Source organism: Hyperolius riggenbachi, chromosome 3, assembly GCF_040937935.1.
Source record: "Hyperolius riggenbachi isolate aHypRig1 chromosome 3, aHypRig1.pri, whole genome shotgun sequence".
Lineage (NCBI taxonomy): Eukaryota > Metazoa > Chordata > Amphibia > Anura > Hyperoliidae > Hyperolius > Hyperolius riggenbachi.
Window position 1 is genome coordinate 317,762,714 of NC_090648.1, and position 21,911 is coordinate 317,784,624.

At 45.8% G+C, this 21,911-nt stretch overlaps 1 protein-coding gene and 2 non-coding genes across 3 annotated transcripts; all 3 read right to left on the reverse strand.

Moving 5' to 3' along the window:
* Positions 1-7,796: 7,796 nt before the first annotated feature.
* Positions 7,797-18,382, reverse strand: N6AMT1 (N-6 adenine-specific DNA methyltransferase 1). Its single transcript, XM_068272759.1, has 6 exons — positions 17,914-18,382; positions 17,748-17,834; positions 17,581-17,671; positions 14,832-14,915; positions 11,491-11,632; positions 7,797-9,044 (listed from the first exon to the last, which is right to left on the reverse strand). Exons 1-6 carry the CDS (start codon positions 18,036-18,038, stop codon positions 8,926-8,928), a joined length of 648 nt encoding a protein of 215 aa, XP_068128860.1. The 5' UTR covers positions 18,039-18,382; the 3' UTR covers positions 7,797-8,925.
* Positions 17,082-17,153, reverse strand: TRNAD-GUC (transfer RNA aspartic acid (anticodon GUC)). Its single transcript has one exon. It is a non-coding gene; the product is annotated as a tRNA-Asp (tRNA).
* On the reverse strand, positions 17,369-17,440 carry TRNAD-GUC (transfer RNA aspartic acid (anticodon GUC)). The gene has a single exon. It is a non-coding gene; the product is annotated as a tRNA-Asp (tRNA).
* Positions 18,383-21,911: the final 3,529 nt, after the last annotated feature.

The window sequence follows — 21,911 nt, forward strand, 5'->3', positions numbered from 1 at the left end:
AAAATCTGGCATAATAGTTTATAAGCTGTAAGCAATCTTTTAAAGCAAAGTTGAAATGCTGGGTGTTAGACCACTTTAAGTTACATTTCCTCTGCTCTCTTCACCCACTTCGGACATAGAAGCTGCAGATGGTGGGAGCGCTCTCTCTCTCTCACTCACTCACTCACTCACGCACACACACACGCACACATGGTTAACTGATGAAGTGTGAAGGGAATTTTCCCTCTCCTCATGGCTCATTCTGCCCTCAGTTGAGGTCAGTAAAGTTTAAAAATATTTTGATAACAGTAAACAAAGAGGTTGCCAGTGAAATGTTTACACCAGTACTTAGCAGCACTTCCCAAACAATTCCTATCTCAATTGAAAAAAAATATGTAAATCTATAGTATTTTAACCTTGTTCACCAAATGTGCATGTACTGTACCTCCAATGGGAAGACAAAGTTGCGTCTTTGCATCAGAGAATGTACCAGGGGATGCTGGGCCATTTCTAGGACAATTTCTGATATCGTAAATGTGATTTAGTAAACCACTTTTACCGGCTGCTGATCGCTGGCACTGATCCTTATGTATCCCTATGGGATAATTTTCACTGCAATGTTTGCGATTTGCATAAATTGCAATCATGCAGCATGCAGCATTTTGGGGGCAATTGCAATATGATTCTTGTTCTTTTGAACAGGAATCACAATGCAAATCGTGATACAGATTTGCGTTTGTAGTATGAACTAGCCCTTAGAAAAGCCCTGTAGCCGGTTCCAGGCCTAACAGTCTTGATGTATGTTCATAATGGAAACCGATGCAGTAGATTTAGAGTGCCGGTGTGTTAAACGGTTTGAAGTGGATCTACAGTAAGAGTGAAAAATATTTCTGTACACAAGGAAAAGGCTAATATGTCTATACACAAAGTTATACAAACAAACTTATGCACAAAAAGATCCTAGCATCCATACTCTTAGGCCCTGTTCACACTGCACGCGTTTCCAGCCACGTTTTGGAAATGCGTGCAGGAGGCCGGCACGCACGACAAACAGTGCATAGAGTGCACTGTATGATGTTCACACTGCATGTGTTCTGGACCTGTGCGGTCCGGGAACGCATGCTCCATGCATTTTTTGCCAAAACGTGTGGCTGTCCCGTTCACTTTTCAGTGATGGGATCAGCCACGCAAACGCGGATGGTGTGCGTTCGCATGTGTTGCGTTCCGCACGCATGGCCATCCGTGTTTGATGTGAACGGGGCCTTAAGGGTCCAGCTGATAATTGACCAGCTGCACCCTAAAAAGTATTTAGATTTCTACCAACCCCCCCCCCCCCCCCCCTTGAGTGTCTGTTCACACGGTATGTTACGTGCTGAAAAGTCATACAGTCAAGCATTCAGTACAAGGGGAAAGTATGATTCTGTGTAAGGGCTTGTTTCCATATAGTGCTACTTTTACTTTTGTGTAGCTCAAATAGGAACCTAGTTCCAAGCTGCATGCAATTTCCATAGATGTACCACTATCAATGGAAAAAACAAATAATACTAGCCATTAGGCCTGTTACATTAATGGGTGCTAAATTGTAGCCGCCATTTGTTTTTCCTCTTCCATACTGTGCATGCGTATGGCCGCAGACACGTCCCCCCCCCTCCCGCATGTGCAACCGTGTCTGTGGCCACAGCCCTGTGCATGCACATTACAACACACAAGCAGGGATGGGCTTCCGACTAATTCCAAGTAGCCAGCTACTCTGAATTTAAATGGTAATGAGTTGCTGATTACTCAACTATAATTGTAAGTGACTGGGGGTTAAATTACCCAGAAGTCTGTGCAATAGTCTGCGTTCCATTCCGCATCATAGGCGTACAGTGAGCCACGTTCCATAACTCACTACTGCACTTCCTTCTTCCAGCTTGGAGAAAGCGCAGTAGTGAATCATGCAATGCGGCTCACTGTTCACCTATGATGCGGAATGGACCGCAGACTATTGTGTAGACATCTGGGTAATTTAACTCCCCGTCACCCGTGATCACAGCTTAGTAATCAGAAATCATTACCATTTCAATTCCCGTCTGGAACATGGAAAACAAGATGCGTGGCTTGGGGTGTGCTACTTTTGACGGTAACGAAAGTAGCTGGCATCAGAACGGAGGATTGTGGAGGACTGGAAGGCTGCAAGGGGCTGGCAGAAGCTACTGGCAAGTTACATAGTTATTTGGGTTGAAAAAAGACATATGTCCATCGAGTTCAAGCAAAGAACAAAGTACAACACTAGCCTGCTCCCTCATATATCCCTGTTGAGCCAGAGGAAGGCGAAAAACCCTTACAAAGCATGGTCCAATTAGCCCTAAAGAGAAAAAAAAAATTCCTTCCAGACTCCAGATGGCAATCAGATAAAATCCTTGGACCAACATCACTGGGCATTACCTAGTAATTGTAGCCATGGGTGTCTTTCAACGCAAGGAAAGCATCTAAGCCCCCTTTAAATGCAGGTATAGCATTTACCATAACGACTTCCTGTGGCAATGCATTCCACATCTTAATCACTCTTACTGTAAAGAACCCTTTCCTAAATAAATGGCTAAAACGTTTTTCCTCCATGCGCATCTCATGTCCTCTAGTCCTTTGAGAAGGCCTAGGGCCAAAAAGCTCATCCGCCAAGCTTTTATATTGCCCTCTGATGTATTTATGCATGTTAATTAGAAACACTTTGTTTCATAACAATTTTCAGTTCCACTTTATGTTGAGTGAAAAAATTTTACCCATTTAACTTGCCTAGTGGCTTCTTCTAGCCTCCTGTTGACGTTCTGGTGCCTCACTATCATTACACTCTCATCCCTCCAGCAGAAATCAGCACCACAATTTACAAGTAAACCGCAGTGCTCCAGCTATCATCAAAATGGCTGCAATCTACTTTTTAAATGAATCGCAACAAGTGGAAAAGTGTCCTACTCTTGAGCCACTATTTATTATGCACACAAAAAATAAGTATTCAAGCTGAAATAATCCTTTTACTTGATCCTTGCAATATATATGTAGAGATGAACTGTCTGCAGTACGTTTTTTTCAGTAAGGTCTTGTTCACATTACACACCTTACCATCCGTATTTCTGCAATGTGTGTAGGAGGCAGACACGCACGAACATCAGAGGTACATGAACTGCGCTGTCTGATGTTCACAGTGCATGCGTTCCGTACCAGTGCAGTGCATGCTGCACACATTTTTTTGCAAAATGCGTGGCTGACTTATTCACCAAAGTGAATGGGATCAGCCATGCAATCGCAGATGGCGTGCAATCGTACGCATTTTGTGATCACACAGCCAACTGCATGTGATGATGTGAACAAAGCCTAAAAGTGACATTTTCGATTTAACTAGCATTCGTGCAGTCTCAGTTCCATAGAATGCTTTTATTTATGTCCGTAACAGACCGCAGTGCAGGTTTTCATGGGCTGAAGTACAGTGGATAGTTTATATAATAGGATTGTAATGCAACAGACTTATTGGTCATTGCACCTATATGCGCTAGGGGTCAGTATAGAGCTCAACATCGCCTGTGCAGTGTGCGCTGGTTGCTGGAGATCCCCGTCACTTATACAGAGCTGTGCATTGCAGATAGCTGCCTCACTTCTGCCACCTCCTGTTAGATGTAAAGAGTAATATTGCCTAGAAAGACAGCTGAAGCAGCGAGCTCGTTGCACGAACGGAATTCGTTTACTATCAAAGTGACCATATTATACACAATCTGCAGGAGGCTTTGCTTTGTACAGTTCGCAGCACACGCTTTAGTCAATAGGCTGCTGCATTTATTACTGCATTTTGAAATAGATCATACATCATGAGGTGTTTGGTAGAATAGGTTTAAACTATAATGTGTGATCAAGAGAGATGTTCTGATTATGAAAATCACACACACACACACACACAAAAATGGAAAATAAAATATAACTGTTAAAAGTACACACACAAAATGACGGGAAAAATTTTTTTAGCAGAGGATGGTTTCGATCCATCGACCTCTGGGTTATGGGCCCAGCACGCTTCCGCTGCGCCACTCTGCTGTTCCTATTATTGAAGGGAAAGACAGCTCATGTCAGAATTGTATTGTACTTCATTTTATGTATTTCTACAGCATATGGTTATTTCTTCTACTTTGTTTATTACACTATACTAATCATAGGCTGCCTAAATTGCATCATTGCATTAAACCATCTACCTGCTATCATCATATTATTATTCATTATTATTATAGCTAATGTCCAGGTGTTATACCTAACTGTAGTAGATTAGCAGTTTTGAAGTGCTAAAATATAGTAACATGTATCATATTGTAACACTGTAGGCCTTATTGGTATAAACAGGGAGTTGGAGTACGGCAGCGAAGTAGAGAGAATATGTAACTAATGCAAGGACAACAACCTAGTCCTCAACGCAGCAAAGACTATCGAGCTAGTCACTGATTTCAGGAGAAACCCTCCCACCTGTGCTCATTGGGGGAACCAAAGTTTCTAGGGTGACATCTGTGCGGTTCCTCGGCACGACTAACAATCTGAAGTGGGAGCAGAACACCACCAAAATCCAGAAGAAATCTCAGCAGAGGCTGTTCTTCCTGCGCCAAATGAAGAGATTTGGCATGCCCAGGGAGCTGCTGACCAGTTTCTATACTTCCACCATAGAATCCATCTTCTACTCCTCAGTCATTGTCTGGTATGCTGGTGCAATGGCCAGCGACAAACACAAACTGCAGAGAGTCATAACGGACGCAGAGAAGATCGGATCTCCTCTTCCACCTCTCGATCTCCTCCACTCCACCAGGATGAGGGCCACCATGATCTCTCGGGACCCCGCTCACCCGGGCAACCACTACTTCAAGCTCCTCCCGTTGGGCCGTCGCTATAGGGCTTTACCATCCAAAACCACCAGGCGAATTAACACCTTCTTTCCCCAAGCTGTTCGGCTTCTGAACTTCAACCTCCCCCTATCTGGCCCACATACCAGCGTACTCTAGCTGGGTTGTCAGCCAGTCCCCGCCGCTGCCAGCCTGGGCTTATCAAATTGACTCGAGACCACTACCTGCATCCTTATTATCATTAGTATTATTTACCTGTATTTGCACAGCAGTGTAAATGGCAGATACGAACTGACTACTGCATTTCAAGTGTACGTGTTGTGTGTCTGTCTTGTATTATACCAATTATGCCTTTGCCATGTGTACCACAATTAATTCTGATTACAGCTCTTGCTGTACTTGGCGAAATAAAGTGATTCTGATTCTGATGTCTGTCTACTTATCTGATGGTGAACAAAAAAAATGTAAACGATCCCTCTCACTTGTTAACCTTCCAATCCACTTCTCTTTGCCACCTGCATTCTCCATAGACCTTATTTATTTGGAACAGGAAAGGGGTTGGTGGAGTACTTGTAATTATCCTACATTTTTATAAAAAAAAATAAATCATAAATATGAACGCACCAGATGGTTTGGTAGTCGATGGTAGGTTCCAGAAAATCATTATGTCTGAAGGATTGGAGAGGCTTCTACTTTTGTATAGTTCATTCAATCTGTAAAAGCCCTAGTTTAACTGTCATGCTTTTTAATGCTTGCATGCAGTTTTGTGTATTATTTGTCTGTACTTTTTCCAATAAAGATATTTAAAATACCTGGCTGGCTAACAGTGTCGAACTGAGAGGTGGTAAAACTGAGGAAATCCACCTGCTGGCCAAGCAAAAGTAACCCTGCGTTATCACTCCTAATAGAAACCTGCAGCAAGTCTTAACTGTGAGCAGCAACATCTGATTACTGCTACTTGGCCAGCAAGTGGATTTCCTAAACTTTACCACCTCCCAGTCCAACACTGCTGGCTAAGTTATTTCCTGTCAAGAGTGCTTGTTTTGGGGGTAGAGAAAGCTGTCACGAGTAAAAGCTTGTCTCCACTGCCCACTCGCACTGAGCGGGTAGGCGGGATCGCAGGCAAATCCCATGAGCCGTGCCATGCACGGCTATGGGATTCGCAGCCTCCGCGGCGAATTCTGCGGGGGGTTCCGGCCAAATCGCTCCCGCAAGCGATTCTGCCGCTGCCCCGTCATCCCCTATGGCAGAGTTTCCCCGTGCGAATCATGTGCGGGGAAACTGCAGAATCCACCATAGTGGAAACGGGCCCTAAGAAGAGGATTTACCCCGGGAGACTTGGGCTCAGGATAAAGCCGGTATGGCTTACCCTGCTGCTGCACAAGTTCCCGGCGACATTAATTACTATTCCCCCTCTAGGTCCACGTGGATAGTGGGGAATATGATGCAACTCTGCTTCCAGCTATTGCTTGAGCGCGAATTACAGTTTTAAATGTAACTTCAGCTCCATCTTCTGACGTCGCCAAAGTTATTCAGTGTGCACCGCTATAGCTACGGTGGTGCCGGCTGTGCCCAAGTGTCCTGCGCTGGATTGAGTGTTCAGCTGTCACGACTCTATCCCCAATCCATTATTACCCACATATGTATGGTCAGAGAGGTGTTGGGAAGATGCTGCAGTCAGTCTTGCCATGTGAGCAGGCGATTGCTTCCACCCATGGCCATATGGCATCAGTGACTGCCGCTCTTTCCCAAGGAACCAGAAGTGTCTTCCCATGCATGTACATCTGAGCGGGTGGCAGCTGCCTGCTAGATTTGACAGGTGGTGTTAGGACTCGTACACACTGAAAATCGCGAATTCGTTTTTAATCAAAGTTCTATCAGCGGCTTTTGTATGTTTCCAATGAGATTTTTCTAAGGCTAATCTTTTCCTGGTTTCCTGAAACGCAATGAAAATCGCAAGCATTGCATTTTTCCTTTATTTCACAAATGTAAGCGCTCTAAAAGCGCTGCAGGCACTGCAATTTTCTAAAATCGCATTGCACCACTGTGTACAGCGCCCCACAATTTGCTTTATTTTCATGAAGGCTTTGTGACTGAAAAATAGCATGCAATTCTAAAATTGCAGCGCATTGCAGCCAGTGTGTACAGGCCCTCACCAAATGCTGCAATTTGGCAGCATGTAACTGCAGCCATATGGCGCTTGTAGCTGGCAGCTGGGAGGCTGGACTGACCAACAAAAGGAGCAGCTCAGCTGCCACTGGGAAAGATTCTGATTCCTCACTTTCTCAATAACTGCTCCATTTTTGCACACATTTTACTCCAATCTTCCTGCACAAGATTTGATAAATTTGCCCCAGTGTTGCTGTCCCCCTTAGTTCAGTCATGTGACCAGCAGAAAAGCTACTAGAATCAGTGACTGGGGAGAGGCAGTAGTTTCACTGCAGAGGGCAGTGTGAGCCTGATCCATCACTTCAGCATGACATGAAAAACAGAAGGCTTCTCATATGGAAATAGCAAATATGTTCCATCATTTGCAGATTATATATAATTTGGTGAAGGAAATGGCAAGTGTATTTTAATACCAATTTCCTCGGCTGCCTGTATAAAACAGCCCTAAAAAAATATAAATATACCACTATATGCCTCTTACTTACCAGAGCCGAATGAGGTATGAGAAACGGGTGACAGTGGGGTGGGGGGGGGCAGGCATGTACTGGCAGCTGTCCCATTGACCACCGAACCCCTGGTTCTCCTCTCTGCCCCACCGATCCTACCTAAATTCTCTCCCTGCAGCCTCCTCCAGGTCACTGGAGTCAGTGATTAGTTTGCAGGTGCTGACCTGGCTGCCCCCATCCTATAGTGTGCGCCACACGGCCGGGAGCTCTCTGCGCATGCGAATGACGTAGTAATAAAGTTTACTGTGACTCCACACACATTTCAGAATAAAAAAAAAAAAGTTCTGACATGTTTTTATAATACAACTTGATTGTTTAATGCACTTATTTAATAAATATATGACAATATAAAGCAGGGGTCTCAAACTCACGGCCCGCGGGCCATTTGCGGCCCTCGATACAATATTTTGTGGTCCTCGCCGGCAAAAGCTTCTTTATAGTTCGCTTCAGTGCTCCCAAGTAATCTGCCACATCCTCGCCACTAAACGAGGGCTGCAGAGTCCCCAAATCGCTCGGGGGGCAATCCGCCAGCATTTCCTGGAAGGGGCAGAGCTTTCAGCACGGATCGCTGCCTCTCCCCGCCCCTCTCTGTGAAGGAAGAGTGAGAGGGGCGGGCAGAGGCGGCGATGCGCCACGATTGTGAAATTCCTTATGCGGCCCAGCCTCATCCTGACTTTGCCTCCTGCGGCCCCCCAGGTAAATTGAGATTGAGACCCCTGATATAAAGCATTGTGTATGCTTCTTGATAAACAAAAGAGCAGCTATTATTGTATTATGGCAGATGGGGGAAAAAAATAAATCCCAAAATATTCACATTCCATAAAAACAAAGTCCACCCTTTATACCATCACTATGAGCTGGACACGCTGCAGCAGAATGAGGCGAGTCTCTGGCATTCCTGAGAAGATGCTGTACTGTGTCCTCCACATGCTGTAGGGGGAAGCAGGAGGCCTGTATGAAGATATCACAGACCTTCATGTCAGGGTGGGAGGCAGATCCCACAATTTCAAGCTAAGTACCCATGATGCGATTTTCCCAACGATTTTCCTGCCGACCAACCATTTTTGAGTGCCGAGCAGTCGTTTCCACTATATTGCGACGTGGGTACAGGCACATGAGCACATAACGTCGCTTCGCAATAACGACTGTCACGGTGGATTGGATTGCTAAGATCCCCAACGTCTCCCGCACAAAGTACCACGATCGTTTGAAGTCTTGTTTGCTTCTGGCGTGTAGCGTCGCATGACGTCGTGTGCACCCACTGACAGTAAGAGGAGTCGCTGACGTCATCAAGAAGACGTGGCAGGACCCATCGGGCGGTGAGTCCGCAGCTTAAGGCAATGCAACAGCCTCATACACACACCTTCTTCAGCTCTTTCATTTGCCTCACAGAGGATACCCAGCAGCTCAAAGTTCAGTCCTTATTGATCCTCACAAAGTCTCCTGAATTTCAAAATGATCAGATGTTCTCTCCCTGCTTGTCGAGAAAGCAGTTTGGATCCATGTAATCCATATGAATTCATTTGTCCCATAATATCATCTTGAAAAAATATAAACAATATGTAGTCAGTATACATGCAGAATGTACAGGCGATTGGGTGATTGATAATAACATTTATCAAACAAAAAGGCATGTGAATGAATTGCTTAAAGGACTTACGAGGCCAAGTCCATCAAAAAAAATAAAAAAAAGTTAGCTACCTTGCTCAGCTTGTAAGGCACGGAGGACGCCGTCCGCGCCCTCCGTGCCGTTCCGCCTGGTCCCCGCCGCTGCACAGCCCCCCGAACGGTCCCCGACCGCGCGGCCCGGGTCGGGCTCCCCAGCCTGTACCAAGATGGCCGGTCGGAGCTGGCCGCGGCTGTGCAGTCCGCATAGCCGCGAGTGCGGCTGCGCAGCTCTAAGGCCAACCCCCCGATCCACGCTACTGTTGCGTGGATCGGGGGGTTGGCCTTAGAGCTGCGCAGCCGCACTGGCGGCTATGCGGACTGCGCAGCCGCGGCCAGCTCCGCCGGCCATCTTGGTAAGGGCTGGGGAGCCCGACCCGGGCCGCGCGGTCGGGGACCGTTCGGGGGGCTGTGCAGCGGCGGGGACCAGGCGGAACGGCACGGAGGGCGCGGACGGCGTCCTCCGTGCCTTACAAGCTGAGCAAGGTAGCTAACTTTTTTTAATTTTTTTTGATGGACTAGGCCTCGTAAGTCCTTTAAAGGGAACCTAAGGCGAGAGTGATATGAGGGCTGCCATATTTACTTTTAAAGGACAACTAATGCAAGAGGGATATGGGCTGCCATATTTATTTCCTTTTAAGCAATACCAGTTGCTTGGTGTCCTGCTGCTACTCTGCCTCTAATACTTTATGCCATAGACCCTCAAGCATGCAGCAGGTCGTGGAGCAGTGCTTTTCAGCGCTGCTAGATTTAGGCGCAGGCGGCGCCACCATAGACTGTAATGGGAATCAGTCTATAGCGGCACTCAGTGAGTAACGTCGGCTCCATCAGAAGACGGAGCTGAAGTTGCTTAAAGAGTCTGAAGCGAGAATAAAACTCGCTTCTGCTCTTATATTCAGCAGGGACATGTGTGCCCCTGTTAAAACGCCGCTATCCCGTGGCTGAACGGGGTTCCCTTACCTCCCAAATCCCCTCCGTGGTGCCCGGGGATCTCTTCCTGGTGAGGCAGGGCTAATGGCCACAGCCCTGCCCTCACACGCGTCTGTCAGCGCGTATCTCCGCCTCTCCCCCGCCCCTCTCAGTCTTCCTTCACTGAGAGGGGCGGGGGAGAGGCGGCGATGCGCCGCTGATAGACTCGCTGAGAGGCAGGGCTGCAGCCGTTAGCCCTGCCTCTAGGAGCAGCAAAATCTACGACCAAGTTGGTCATAGATTTTGCAGGGGGGGGGGGGGGGGGATTTGGGGGGTAAGGGACCCCCGTTCAGCCACCGGATACCGGCGTTTTAGCAAGGGCACACATGCCCCTGCTATATATAAGCTCTGAAGCGAGATTTATTCTCGCTTCAGAGTCTCTTTAAAAAACACAATAATTCGGCCTCCAGAAATCGCTGGAAGCCAAATTATTTCATTCCCCCACTATCCAAGGCGGCCTGGAGGGGGAATAGTAATTAATATGGGCCGGACTTGTGCAAAGGCAGGATCAGCCATATACCGGCTGAATCCTGCGCCCAAGTCTACCGGCGCCGATTTCAAATGTACGCGCAGGTCGGGGGTTTCTTACATTATTATCAGAGCTGACAATATTAGCTGCATACTTGTTTTTGGTGTGATTCAGACACTACTGCAGCCAAATAGACCAGCTGGGCTGCCAGGCAACTGGTATTGTTTAAAAGGAAATACATATGGCAACCTACATATCTCTAATTTCAGTTGTGTTCTAAATAATGCAAATTGTCTGGCTGCCCAGCCCCCCGCTCCTTTTCCACTCACACAGTCACACCCACATGAGTAGCATTTACCCTCACCATTATCTAATAGCACCATCCTAGCCTTCCACTTTTCTGATCCCCCATACCACATTTCTAGTCATCCCTGCCTGCCTTCATCCTGGTCTCTACTGCCACTGTCCTCATGCTGACCACCACTTTCCTGGTCCCACATAGCTGCCTCTCCTTATCCCAGCCACCGGGATTAGATTTATTAAGCTGTTGCCCATCAAATATCCCCTGAAGTTCAGCCTCATTGGAGGTCACAGTGACCCATAAGCACAACAAGGCTGAGCAAAGGATGATATGGTGACAGCAATAACTAAGTGAAGACTGAAGTTTTAGTGGCTGGCATGAGGAAAGTTAGCTATACGGGTTACTCCTGGCACACTGGGCATGTACTGATCTACATGCAGTGAGCCACCAGGAAATACACAAAAATAATCATTTCCTGTTTCTTCTTTCAAAGAGATAAACAGCTGACAGTGTTTGGCTTAATGTTTTATAAAGATATATAAACCCATGTGTATTCATTGTCATAATGTCCCGATATCTCACCAGGATTGTTCTCTTTTAGAACTAGGAGGTAGAAGACACCCTTTGAGGACAGGAGCTGTGGGACTAGAGGGAATAATCTGTCCATCACTTCCCGGCCATTTGTACCTCCTGCCCAGGCAGCCTGTATTCCATTACCTCCAACCTGCAAAGTATTACAATTATAGATGATCACCATGGTTACACTTATACATGCAGTTTACTCAGTGAAATACAAACAAATGTTACTCGACACTAGTTACTAGTTGCATGAAATATCAACAGGAAGTTAATTGAACTGGTCCTTTTTCCAAGCTGTACACAACCTGCATGAAAGGCAGAATTACTTACGAAGGTCTCATTTCCAGCTGCGCAATTTTGCCGCACTTTTGGAAATACAACATGGATCGCAGGGACATCAGGGACTTCCTTCCAATCCCCTTTAGGCCTTCAGGTCCCTCGCTGTCATCCTGGTCCTTTGTGCCACAGTCACAGCAGCTTGGTCGTTTTGATCAGGCTCCAGTGGTCACCAGTGTAGTGCGCATGCGCAGTTCATGAAACTTGCAACTACGTATGTGCAGACCGCACCCAGACCCGGGAGCACAATTGAGGATGTTTGTGACTGATGCTACACATGGCCCAATAGCAAACTTTAGTTGAGGAAACAAAAGTGATGACTGGGAGGACAATAAGTGATCTGACAGACTTGGGGGGGGGGGGGGGGGGGGGTCGACCGGAAGAAGCCCCAGGTGTGTAAGACTCAATATTTTCTCCCACTTAAAGAAAACCTAACATAAATAAAAACAAAAAAAGAGGTTAATTTACCTGGGGCTTCTACCATCCCCTGCAGCGATCCTCTTCTCACTGATTGGGCAAGTCGACAACCACTGCACATGCATGGCCACGTGCGCCTTCAATCATACTCCCACTGCTGCACATGCGCAGTACAGATTTTTTGCTCCCATCTATGGGCGCCTGAGCAGGAGGCGCGCAGACCAGGGCCATGCATCTAAATGACAGAGGGTCGTGTGGGGGCCCGGAGGGTCGCTTTGTGACGGCGCAGACACAGGCTGCTGCAGGGGGCAGGTAGAACCCCCCGGTAAGTTAAACTTTCTTTTTTTTTTTCTTCAATTTAGGTTCACTTTAAGATTTCCTATAAGACAAGGGGCTGAGCTAGGTCACTTTTATGTCTCTTCCGGAGTCCAAGCTGGAAAATAGTACATCAATTGGCCCTTCCCAGGGGCTGGATCTATGCACCCAGCTATTTGTGCATAGATCCAGCATCCAAAGCATACTGTAATGACCAAATGTTGTGGCTAAACTCCACCCCTGGAAAAGTTGTGTGCAGCTTTTATGAAGGCCTAAAGGACAACTGTAATGAGAGGATATGGTGGCTGCCATTTTTATTTCTTTTTAAACAATACCAGTTGCCTGGCTATCCTGTTGATCCTCTGCCTCAAATTTTTGTAGCTACAGACCCTGAACAAGCATGCAGCAGATCAGGTGTTTCTGACATGATTGTCAGATCTGACAAGATTAGCTGCATGCTCGTTTCTGGTGTGATTCAGCAGCCAAATAGATAAGCAGGGCTGGCAGGCAACTGGTATTGTTTAAAGGGGAACTGAAGTAAGGCCCGGTGCACACCAAAACCCGCTAGCAGATCCGCAAAATGCTAGCAGATTTTGAAACGCTTTTTCTTATTTTTCTGAAGCGTTTCAGCTAGCATTTTGTGGTTTTGGGAAGCGTTTTTGGTGTAGTAGATTTCATATATTGTTACAGTAAAGCTGTTACTGAACAGCTTCTGAAACAAAAACGCCTGCAAAACCGCTCTGAACTGCCGTTTTTCAGAGCGGTTTGCTTTTTTCCTATACTTTACATTGGAGGCAGAAACGCCTCCGCAATCCAAAAAAATGCCTCACCCCGGGAGTATGCGTTTCAGCAAAACGCCTCCCGCTCTGGTGTGAACCACCCCATTGAGATACATTAACCAAGCGTATCCGCAGCCGCAAGCGGCTGCAAAAATGCCAAAAAACCCGCTCGGTGTGCGCCAGCCATAAGAGGTATACGGAGGCTGCCATATTTATTTCCTTTTAATCAATACCAGTTGCCTGGCAGCCCTGCTGGTCTATTTCTCTGCAGTAGTATCTGAATAACACCAGAAACAAGCATGCAGCCAGTCTTGTCAGATCTGACTTTAAAGTCTGAAACACCTGATCTGCTGCATGCTTGTTCAGGGGCTATAGTTAATAGTATTAGAGGCAGAGGATCAGCAGGGCTTCCAGGCAACTGGTATTGCTTAAAAGGAAATAAACATGGCAGCCTCCATATACCTCTCTCTTCAGTTCCCCGTTAAAAGGAAATAAATATGGAAGCCTACATATTCTACTCTCTTCAGCTGTCCTTGTAATTTATTTATGTTGCAACAACTGCAAAAAAACGAAAGCAAAACATATGCCGAAAGGCGGCCAATACCAGTACGATTTTCTGCAAACTGTTATTTTCATTCATATGTATCATTCAGATCAAAAGAAAAGATCGTATTTAATTGCTCTGCAGCATTAAAGAACTTGCAATTGTATCTAAACTAGTTACGATCGTATCTATGAATAAAATCCGCCACACTGGTTGACCCAATACTTTAAGAAAACAATTGATAATGTGATCAGCATTCAGGATAGCTTGGCACCACCAGATTCTCTTTGTACATTATCATTTTTTAGGGGATTTCATCCATGAATTAATTGCGGTTTCATTCCAGCTTCACTGTTTTCATACAATAAGATCTGAATAATCTGATCAAAAATAGGATCATTCACTATTTTTTTTTATTAATTATTTTGAATCAATCTGATCAAAATATTTAGGCTCGCCCATACATCAATCTGATTGCAGTTGACTAAAACCCGATCACACTTAATGAACTGTTCTTGGGTGTGCAATTTAATTTGTATAGATGCAAATATTTTAGTAAATTGAAAATGTATGATTATATATTGTATGACTGCATCTAAATGTGTGGCCAGCATAAAATACCGATATGGGTAATTAATAAAAAGATCATCCAAAAACATGCATGTGACAATAACTAATACAGGCAGCAAAGTATGCAGCAATGACACAGACAGTATAGGGCAGTGATCTGCAAACTTGGCTCTCCAGCTGTTGAGGAACTACAAGTCCCACAATGCATTGCAGGAGTCTGACAGCCACGGTCATTGTGGGATTTGTAGTTCCTTAACAGCTTGAGAGCCAAGTTTGCAGATCACTGGTATAGGGTGGGAGAGAGCCTTGCCTGTCTGTATGAGAGAATTGACAGACATACATGACATACTGTAAAATGACACCCATCTTTCAGTAAATCTTACTTCATCTGAAGGGGTAACCACATATGGAGGGTTAAACAGAAGGAGGTCCACTTTGTTCTGCATCCTTGGTAATAACCCAGTGGCCTGCAAAAAAAAAAAAACAATTACAGTATACAATAATACAATATAAATAAACAAAACACTATTATGCACAGCATATTAAAGGAAACCAGAGCTCTAGCTATCCTGCAGCATAAACACGTGTAAGTCCCTTGCCGTCCTGCCGCGGTCTGGCGTTCTGCCGTGATCAGCCAGGGTCTACTGTGCATGCTCAGTAAGGCAGATGACCCAGACTGATCCCAACTGAGCCTATTTGTGGGGCTGATTGCTGCTGAACGGCAGATCGCGGGAGGATTGCGAAGGACTCACACATGTTTATGCTGCAGGAGAAAGCACGGGTAAGTATCGGTTCTTCTTGAGCGCTGGTACATTTTAACAAAGAAACATGGGAAAAAAAAAAAAAATCAAGACACACACACACACACACACACACACACACACACACACACACACACACACACACGTTTTTTATACTGCCTGCACAGGCAAACGCAGGGGTGGATTACAGCTGCCCGGAATCCCCCCCTCAGCAGTGGCGTAGCTAAGAAACTGTGGGCCCCTGTGCAAGTTTTGCATTGGGCCCACCAAGCATGCTATACATTATTGATACAGCGCACCAAAACCAATCGAGGACAACCACAGTGTCAGAGGTGCAAGAAGGGGATGGGAAACAGAGCGTTTATGATAACGATTACTCAAAGCATATATAGAAGGGATTATTACAAGCAAGCACATGACCAACAAAGAGCTATAATACTGTGGTTGAGGGTGGGCCCCTCTAGCCCAAGGGCCCCGATGTGGTCGCTACCTCTGCACCCCCTATTGCTACGCCACTGCCTCTCACACCAGGGCCGGTGCAGTGTCTGGGGACAGGCACAAGTCGAGACACTAGAATATCTGCAGGCATCCTGCAGATCACAGCACTGCCCCTTTCTTTCCCTGCTAGTTGACTTTGTATGGAGCAGCAGTGTGTGTACAGAGCATGGAGCAGCAGCGTGTGTACGGAGCATGGAGCAGCAGCAGCAGCAGCGTGTGTACGGAGCATGGAGCAGCAGCAGCAGCGTGTGTACGGAGCATGGAGCAGCAGCAGCGTGTGTACGGAGCATGGAGCAGCAGCAGCAGCAGCGTGTGTACGGAGCATGGAGCAGCAGCAGCAGCGTGTGTACGGAGCATGGAGCAGCAGCAGCAGTGTGTGTACGGAGCATGGAGCAGCAGCAGCAGTGTGTGTACGGAGCATGGAGCAGCAGCAGCAGTGTGTGTACGGAGCATGGAGCAGCAGCAGCGTGTGTACGGAGCATGGAGCAGCAGCAGCGTGTGTACGGAGCATGGAGCAGCAGCAGCGTGTGTACGGAGCATGGAGCAGCAGCAGCGTGTGTACGGAGCATGGAGCAGCAGTAGCGTGTGTACGGAGCATGGAGCAGCAGTAGCGTGTGTACGGAGCATGGAGCAGCAGTAGCGTGTGTACGGAGCATGGAGCAGCTCTGGGGAGCTTAGAGTCAGGTATGAGCACCACCCTGCTGTACAAATGCTTCAATTTCCCCTCCATTACCAATGTCAGCTGTCATGTGTATCCATACTGCCCCTGATCGTTCCGATTGTTGATCGGGAGCAGATCGGACATTTAGGAAATAATTGTCAGATCCTGTCAGTTGGATGGGAAATTGCATTATGTGTACCCAGCATGATGTCCTACCATATTATACTGTATTATGCGTGGCTGGGAGAGACCTTTCAGGAATCCCCCCCTTGAAAATCCTGGGTTTGCCCTGGCCTGAAATCAGTCACATCATTGGTTAGGCATGCTCTTGACGGCACCGATTTTCATCCGATTCAATATTAATTATCGAATCAGATAGTTGATCGGCTGCCAAGTCAAAATATGTATGGTCACCTTTAGAGAATCGGTAGACTATCATACTAAAAATAACAAGGCTGTATGCTGTCCATCTCTTTTTCTTACAGGAATATAATAGGGAGGAGGTACATAGTTTTTTAAATATAATTCCAAGATAAAATTGATTAAATAAATCTCAACATTTCTATTATCATAATAAACTTATCCTGTACATTATAGAATGATTAGGTATGTTTGAACGTCATAAAACAAACATAACTGACATATAAGGAGACTGAGAGGAAAGTTTTGGAACGTCAGAAAATATAACCGGTAAAATAAGGAAAAACGTTAGCCTCCCCGTCGGGGAATCGAACCCCGGTCTCCCGCGTGACAGGCGGGGATACTTACCACTATACTAACGAGGAATTGCTTGAAATTCCATTCCAAAACTGTGGTTTTTAAAACCATCTGATGATATACGTATGTTTTCAAAGTTCTGATTTTAAGCTGTATATAGTTTTGTTAACAGATACATTTTTGTTATGTTGCTTAAAAAAAAAAAAAAAAAAAAAAAAGTACTATAATGTATTGCACCTTACAATTCATTTTCTCATAGAGGAGGGGAAAAAAAAACCTAAGCCTCCCCGTCGGGGAATCGAACCCCGGTCTCCCGCGTGACAGGCGGGGATACTTACCACTATACTAACGAGGAGTTGCTTAGTATATTTCTTGCTTCAGAACACTGCATTTCTAGGCAAGCAGCTCCAATACACTCTCTTATACCTAGCATAATTATTTTTATCTGGATATCTTTACATTATTTATTACAAATAAATGGCTCAGATGCTTTACCAGATCGCACACGATGGGATGGAGGAGGACTCCGTTCTTCCGTGCTGTCTCACACGTGCACAAAGCCGCCACCGGGTTGACATCCGTGCATCTGAAACGACAGCCGTACACATAAGACGTGTCCGTCCATAGTACGCGGGAGCGCTCGGAATATAAAAGGCGCTTACACGTAGAGAGCTCTCGGTCCAATGATGGATGCTACGAATGCGGACACTACGCCAGAGCCGCTTCCGATCTCCAGGCACACTTCCACCCTGTAACAGATGTGCGGAGAGCGATTAGAACCTTCCGAGCCGCAGCCGCCCTGTTCCCCCGACCATGCACAGGAATCACCTGCACGCCAGCTCAGCCAGCTCCTTCTCCAAGGCGTCCAGCAGCAGAAACGTGTCCTCGGCGGGCTCATACACGTCCACATACTCTCCCCGGCCAACGTGAGAATACACAGGAGTGGGGTGCATTGCTTCACTGGAAAATAAAAGGCAGCTCCCTCAAACGGGGTTTAATTATCTTTATAATATATAAAAAAAATGTATCGTGAAATAAATGCAGTCTAGTCATTCTACGTTCTACTACAGCAGCCCACGAGCGATATGTGACCCGAGGTTCCGCACTGTATGCTGCTCTAGCAGCACAGGACGGTGACGCTGCTCCCTCCACTGGCACTAGAAGTACTTAGAAGTAATAACAATACACTGTTCCTTTAATACACAAGCCTGCCCAGCCTCTGACAATCGCGTCCATCGCACGAGCGCTGCTTTCACAAGTTACCGTCGCCGTCCAATCCGAAGTGCCAAGTTAATAGTGTTGTCCGGATCATGAACGATTCGGATCTTTGATTCGAATCTATTTTATGAGTCGAATCATCAAAATGAGTGATTCGGATCGCAAAAGGGGCGGGGCCAGGAGCGACACGCCCCCTCTCAGCGGGGTCCTGGAAGCAGAGCAGAGATGGATCGCTCTGTTGGAGGGGACTCAGGGGAGCCAGCCTTGCAGGGACAGGTAGAGGGGACATGGGTGCCACTGCCAGATATGTGTAGAGCACACATACTGGCTGTAATGTGCTGCTCATTATAGGCTGGCTGTTCTGTAGTTGTGCACAGTGAACACATGGGAAGCTTTTGGCTCAGCTCAGCACAGCTCAGTAACTTTGCAGGCACTGTGATTGCAGGGCAATATGATCCTCCTGCACTCGGCACTAAACAGCTGCACTTATCTTCTGGGAATGCTTTGGGGAATGCTTTCTTTCACTGTACGACGTTTCCATTCAAGGTATACAGATGAACATATAGGTGAAATATATGTAAAGCATATGATTGCAGCATGTGGGTATTGTGTGCAAACATTTCTGCTCTCTGCTCGTCCCTCCTCCCTTCTCTGTCCACTCCCTGCCCTCTGTCCATCTTCTCCCCTTCTCTGTGTGTCCACCCCCTTCTCCTGTCCTGCTACGGTAGTTTCAGCTAGCGTTTCAGCTAGCGTTTTGCGGTTTTGTGTAGCGGTTTTGGTGTAGTAGACTTCATATATTGTTACAGTAAAGCTGTTACTGAACAGCTTCTGTAACAAAAACGCCGGCAAAACCGCTTTGAACAGGCGTTTTTCAGAGCGGTTTGCGTTTTTCCTATACTTAACATTGAGGCAGAAACGCATCCGCAATCCAAAAAATGCCTCACCCCGGGAGTATGCGTTTCTGCAAAACGCCTCCCGCTCTGGTGTGAACCACCCCATTGAGATACATTGACCAAGCGTATCCGCAGCCGCAAGCGGCTGCAGAAACGCTGAAAAAGCCGCTTGGTGTGCACCAGCCCAAAGTGCATTTGATTGATTGAGTTCCACTGTGCTGGTGCAATGTCTGATTGTGCTGACTTACATCACTGATCACCCACACGCATGCTGTGATTGAGACATGGGCCCATATGTAATTAACTTATCTGCACGTGCGCACTATGAGTCACTACATACTGTACATGCACAAAGCACCCTCAGCGACAGAAGTGCGATCAAAGACATGCACTACTGGGCCAGCGCATGCGTAGTAGTGCTTGACCTGGTGCAATGTATGGGGACATTTACAAGGGGTTAGAGGAGAAAGGGGAGCATGAGGACTGCTCCCACCGTTTGTACCAATGGCTTCACCTCAGATATCCTTTAATGTATAGAACCTCCCTGCAGTCTCCTATTCCTGTTTTCAATTTACAGTACCCCTCAATCGGGGGGTAGGGGGGGAATGAATGAATCCCATGGTGGGCTAGATCAGTGTTACTCAACATTTTATTGGTATGTACCCCTTTTAAAACCCTGAATTCACCAAGTACCCCCTAGCATAGTAAACATTATCACAAGTACCCCTTGGCAAATATATATTCAATTATAGTACATGATAATTGGTACCAAACAATTTCCAAGCCTTAACTATTGCTTTTAATTATCTAAAATACTATTTTGGTGTTTATATAAGATTTATCATTTTTTAAAACTCAAAATTTGTTATTCTTGGTTAAGTATATCAAACCCGAGTACCCCCTGGAACCATCAGAAGTACCCCCTGGGGTACGCGTACCGCATGTTGAGAAACTAGGGGCTAGATTACCTGAGTGTCCAGATACTGCTCATTCTCCTCAGGGTCCTTTCCGTTCCCCACACACGACACTACCATACACTAAGTATTTGATGGGATTTTTCAGTCAAATACTTTTCTGGAAGTATTTCTGAAGCGTCGATACGCAATATAAACTGCGCAGGCAAGAGTTCCATCCACAAGCACTTCCTTTCACTGTGCATGTGCAGTACAAAACTCATACATGCTCAGTTCAGAATCGCTCTGCGGCTCTTGGAGGAACTTCCAGAAGGCTCAGGAAGTAAGAGCACTGGGTACAGGGAATGAGAGGGACATTGAGGACAACGAGAGGAGGCAATCTAGAATAGATCACCATTTGCTTCATTCAGTTATTTTTTTTCCCCAATTAAAGGGTAACGGTTTAATTCTAAAGTCTGCACAGTAGCCATTTCAGTGTGACATACAATCTGGTTCATGCAGCTGTCCCCCCAAAAAAAGAAATAAGAAACATTCACAATGGTGCAGTGTGGTGTAACGGCTGCTTTGTAATGCGGGTTTCCACACTGCAATGCATCACCTATGCAACGTCTGATCTGCATGCTTGTTCAGGGTCTATGGCTAAAAGTATTAGAGGCAGAGGATAAGCAGGATAGCCAGGGAATTTGAGTTGTTTATAAGAAAATAAATATGTCAGCCTCTCACTTCAGATGTGCAGGTGTGCTTTAACCTATTGTAGTTCCTGGACGTAGAAACTACGTCCAGGAACCATGCGCACTCCCGCGGCCGATCGCGCGCGTGCACGCGCGCTCCCGGCCGCAGTTCGTTAGCCAGGCAATCAGTGAATCGGGCTATGGTGCCCGATCACTGATTCCTCTCCCCCGCTGAAAAAGCGACAGCTTCTTTCGGAAGCTTCGCTTTTTCTGGCTGTAGCGTCCCCCATGCGTCTCTTTAAGTGTATGTTACGCTTAGAGTGACGTCATGTAAACAAACTCATGGACGCCATCCTGTGGCCAAAAAGTAAAACTACAACTAAAAGTAAAAAAAATAAAACTCAAACACACATTTACATTATAAATCTATTGTTTACATCCCACCCTCCCAAAACTACCCAAATAAAATGTTTAATATAAAAATAAAAAAATTACAATAAAAAAACATGTAAATATTTACCTAAGGGTCTAAACTTTTTAAATATCAATGTAAAGATGAAATATTTCTATATTTTTTTAATTTGAAACTTGTAAATAGTGATAGATGCAAAACTGAAAAAATGCACCTTTATTTCCAAATAAAATATTGTCGCCATACATTGTGATAGGGACATCATTTTAACGGTGTAATAACCGGGACATATGGGCAAATACAATACGTGGGTTTTAATTATGGAGGCATGTATTATTTTAAAACTATAATGGCTGAAAACTGAGAAATAATGAATTTTTTCCATTTTTTTCTTATTCTTCCTGTTAAAATGCATTTACAGTAAAGTGGCTCTTAGCAAAATGTACCCCCCCAAAGAAAGCCTAATTAGTGGCGGAAAAAACAAGATATAGACCAGTTCATTGAGATAAGTAGTGATAAAGTTATAGGCTAATGAATGGGAGGTGAACATTGCTCAAGTGAAAACGACGGAACGCGAATGGGTTAAGGACAATTCAATAGGTTATACTTTGACAGAACACCAGCCCAGAGCTCATGTGACATCCTACCACTGCCACACCATCATCGAGACAAGCCTGTGTGGGCACGAGAAGAACGAATGAGAGGCAGAAGATCAGAG

Excerpts from the sequence above, each read along its gene's own strand:
- N6AMT1 (XM_068272759.1), bottom strand. The coding sequence starts at position 18,038 with ATGCACCCCACTCCTGTGTATTCTCACGTTGGCCGGGGAGAGTATGTG. Across the intron at positions 17,672-17,747 it reads GGACCGAGAGCTCTCTACGT|ATGCACGGATGTCAACCCGG; the intron begins GTAAGCGCCTTT and ends CTGTCGTTTCAG. Across the intron at positions 14,916-17,580 it reads ATCCCATCGTGTGCGATCTG|GCCACTGGGTTATTACCAAG; the intron begins GTAAAGCATCTG and ends TTTTTTTTGCAG.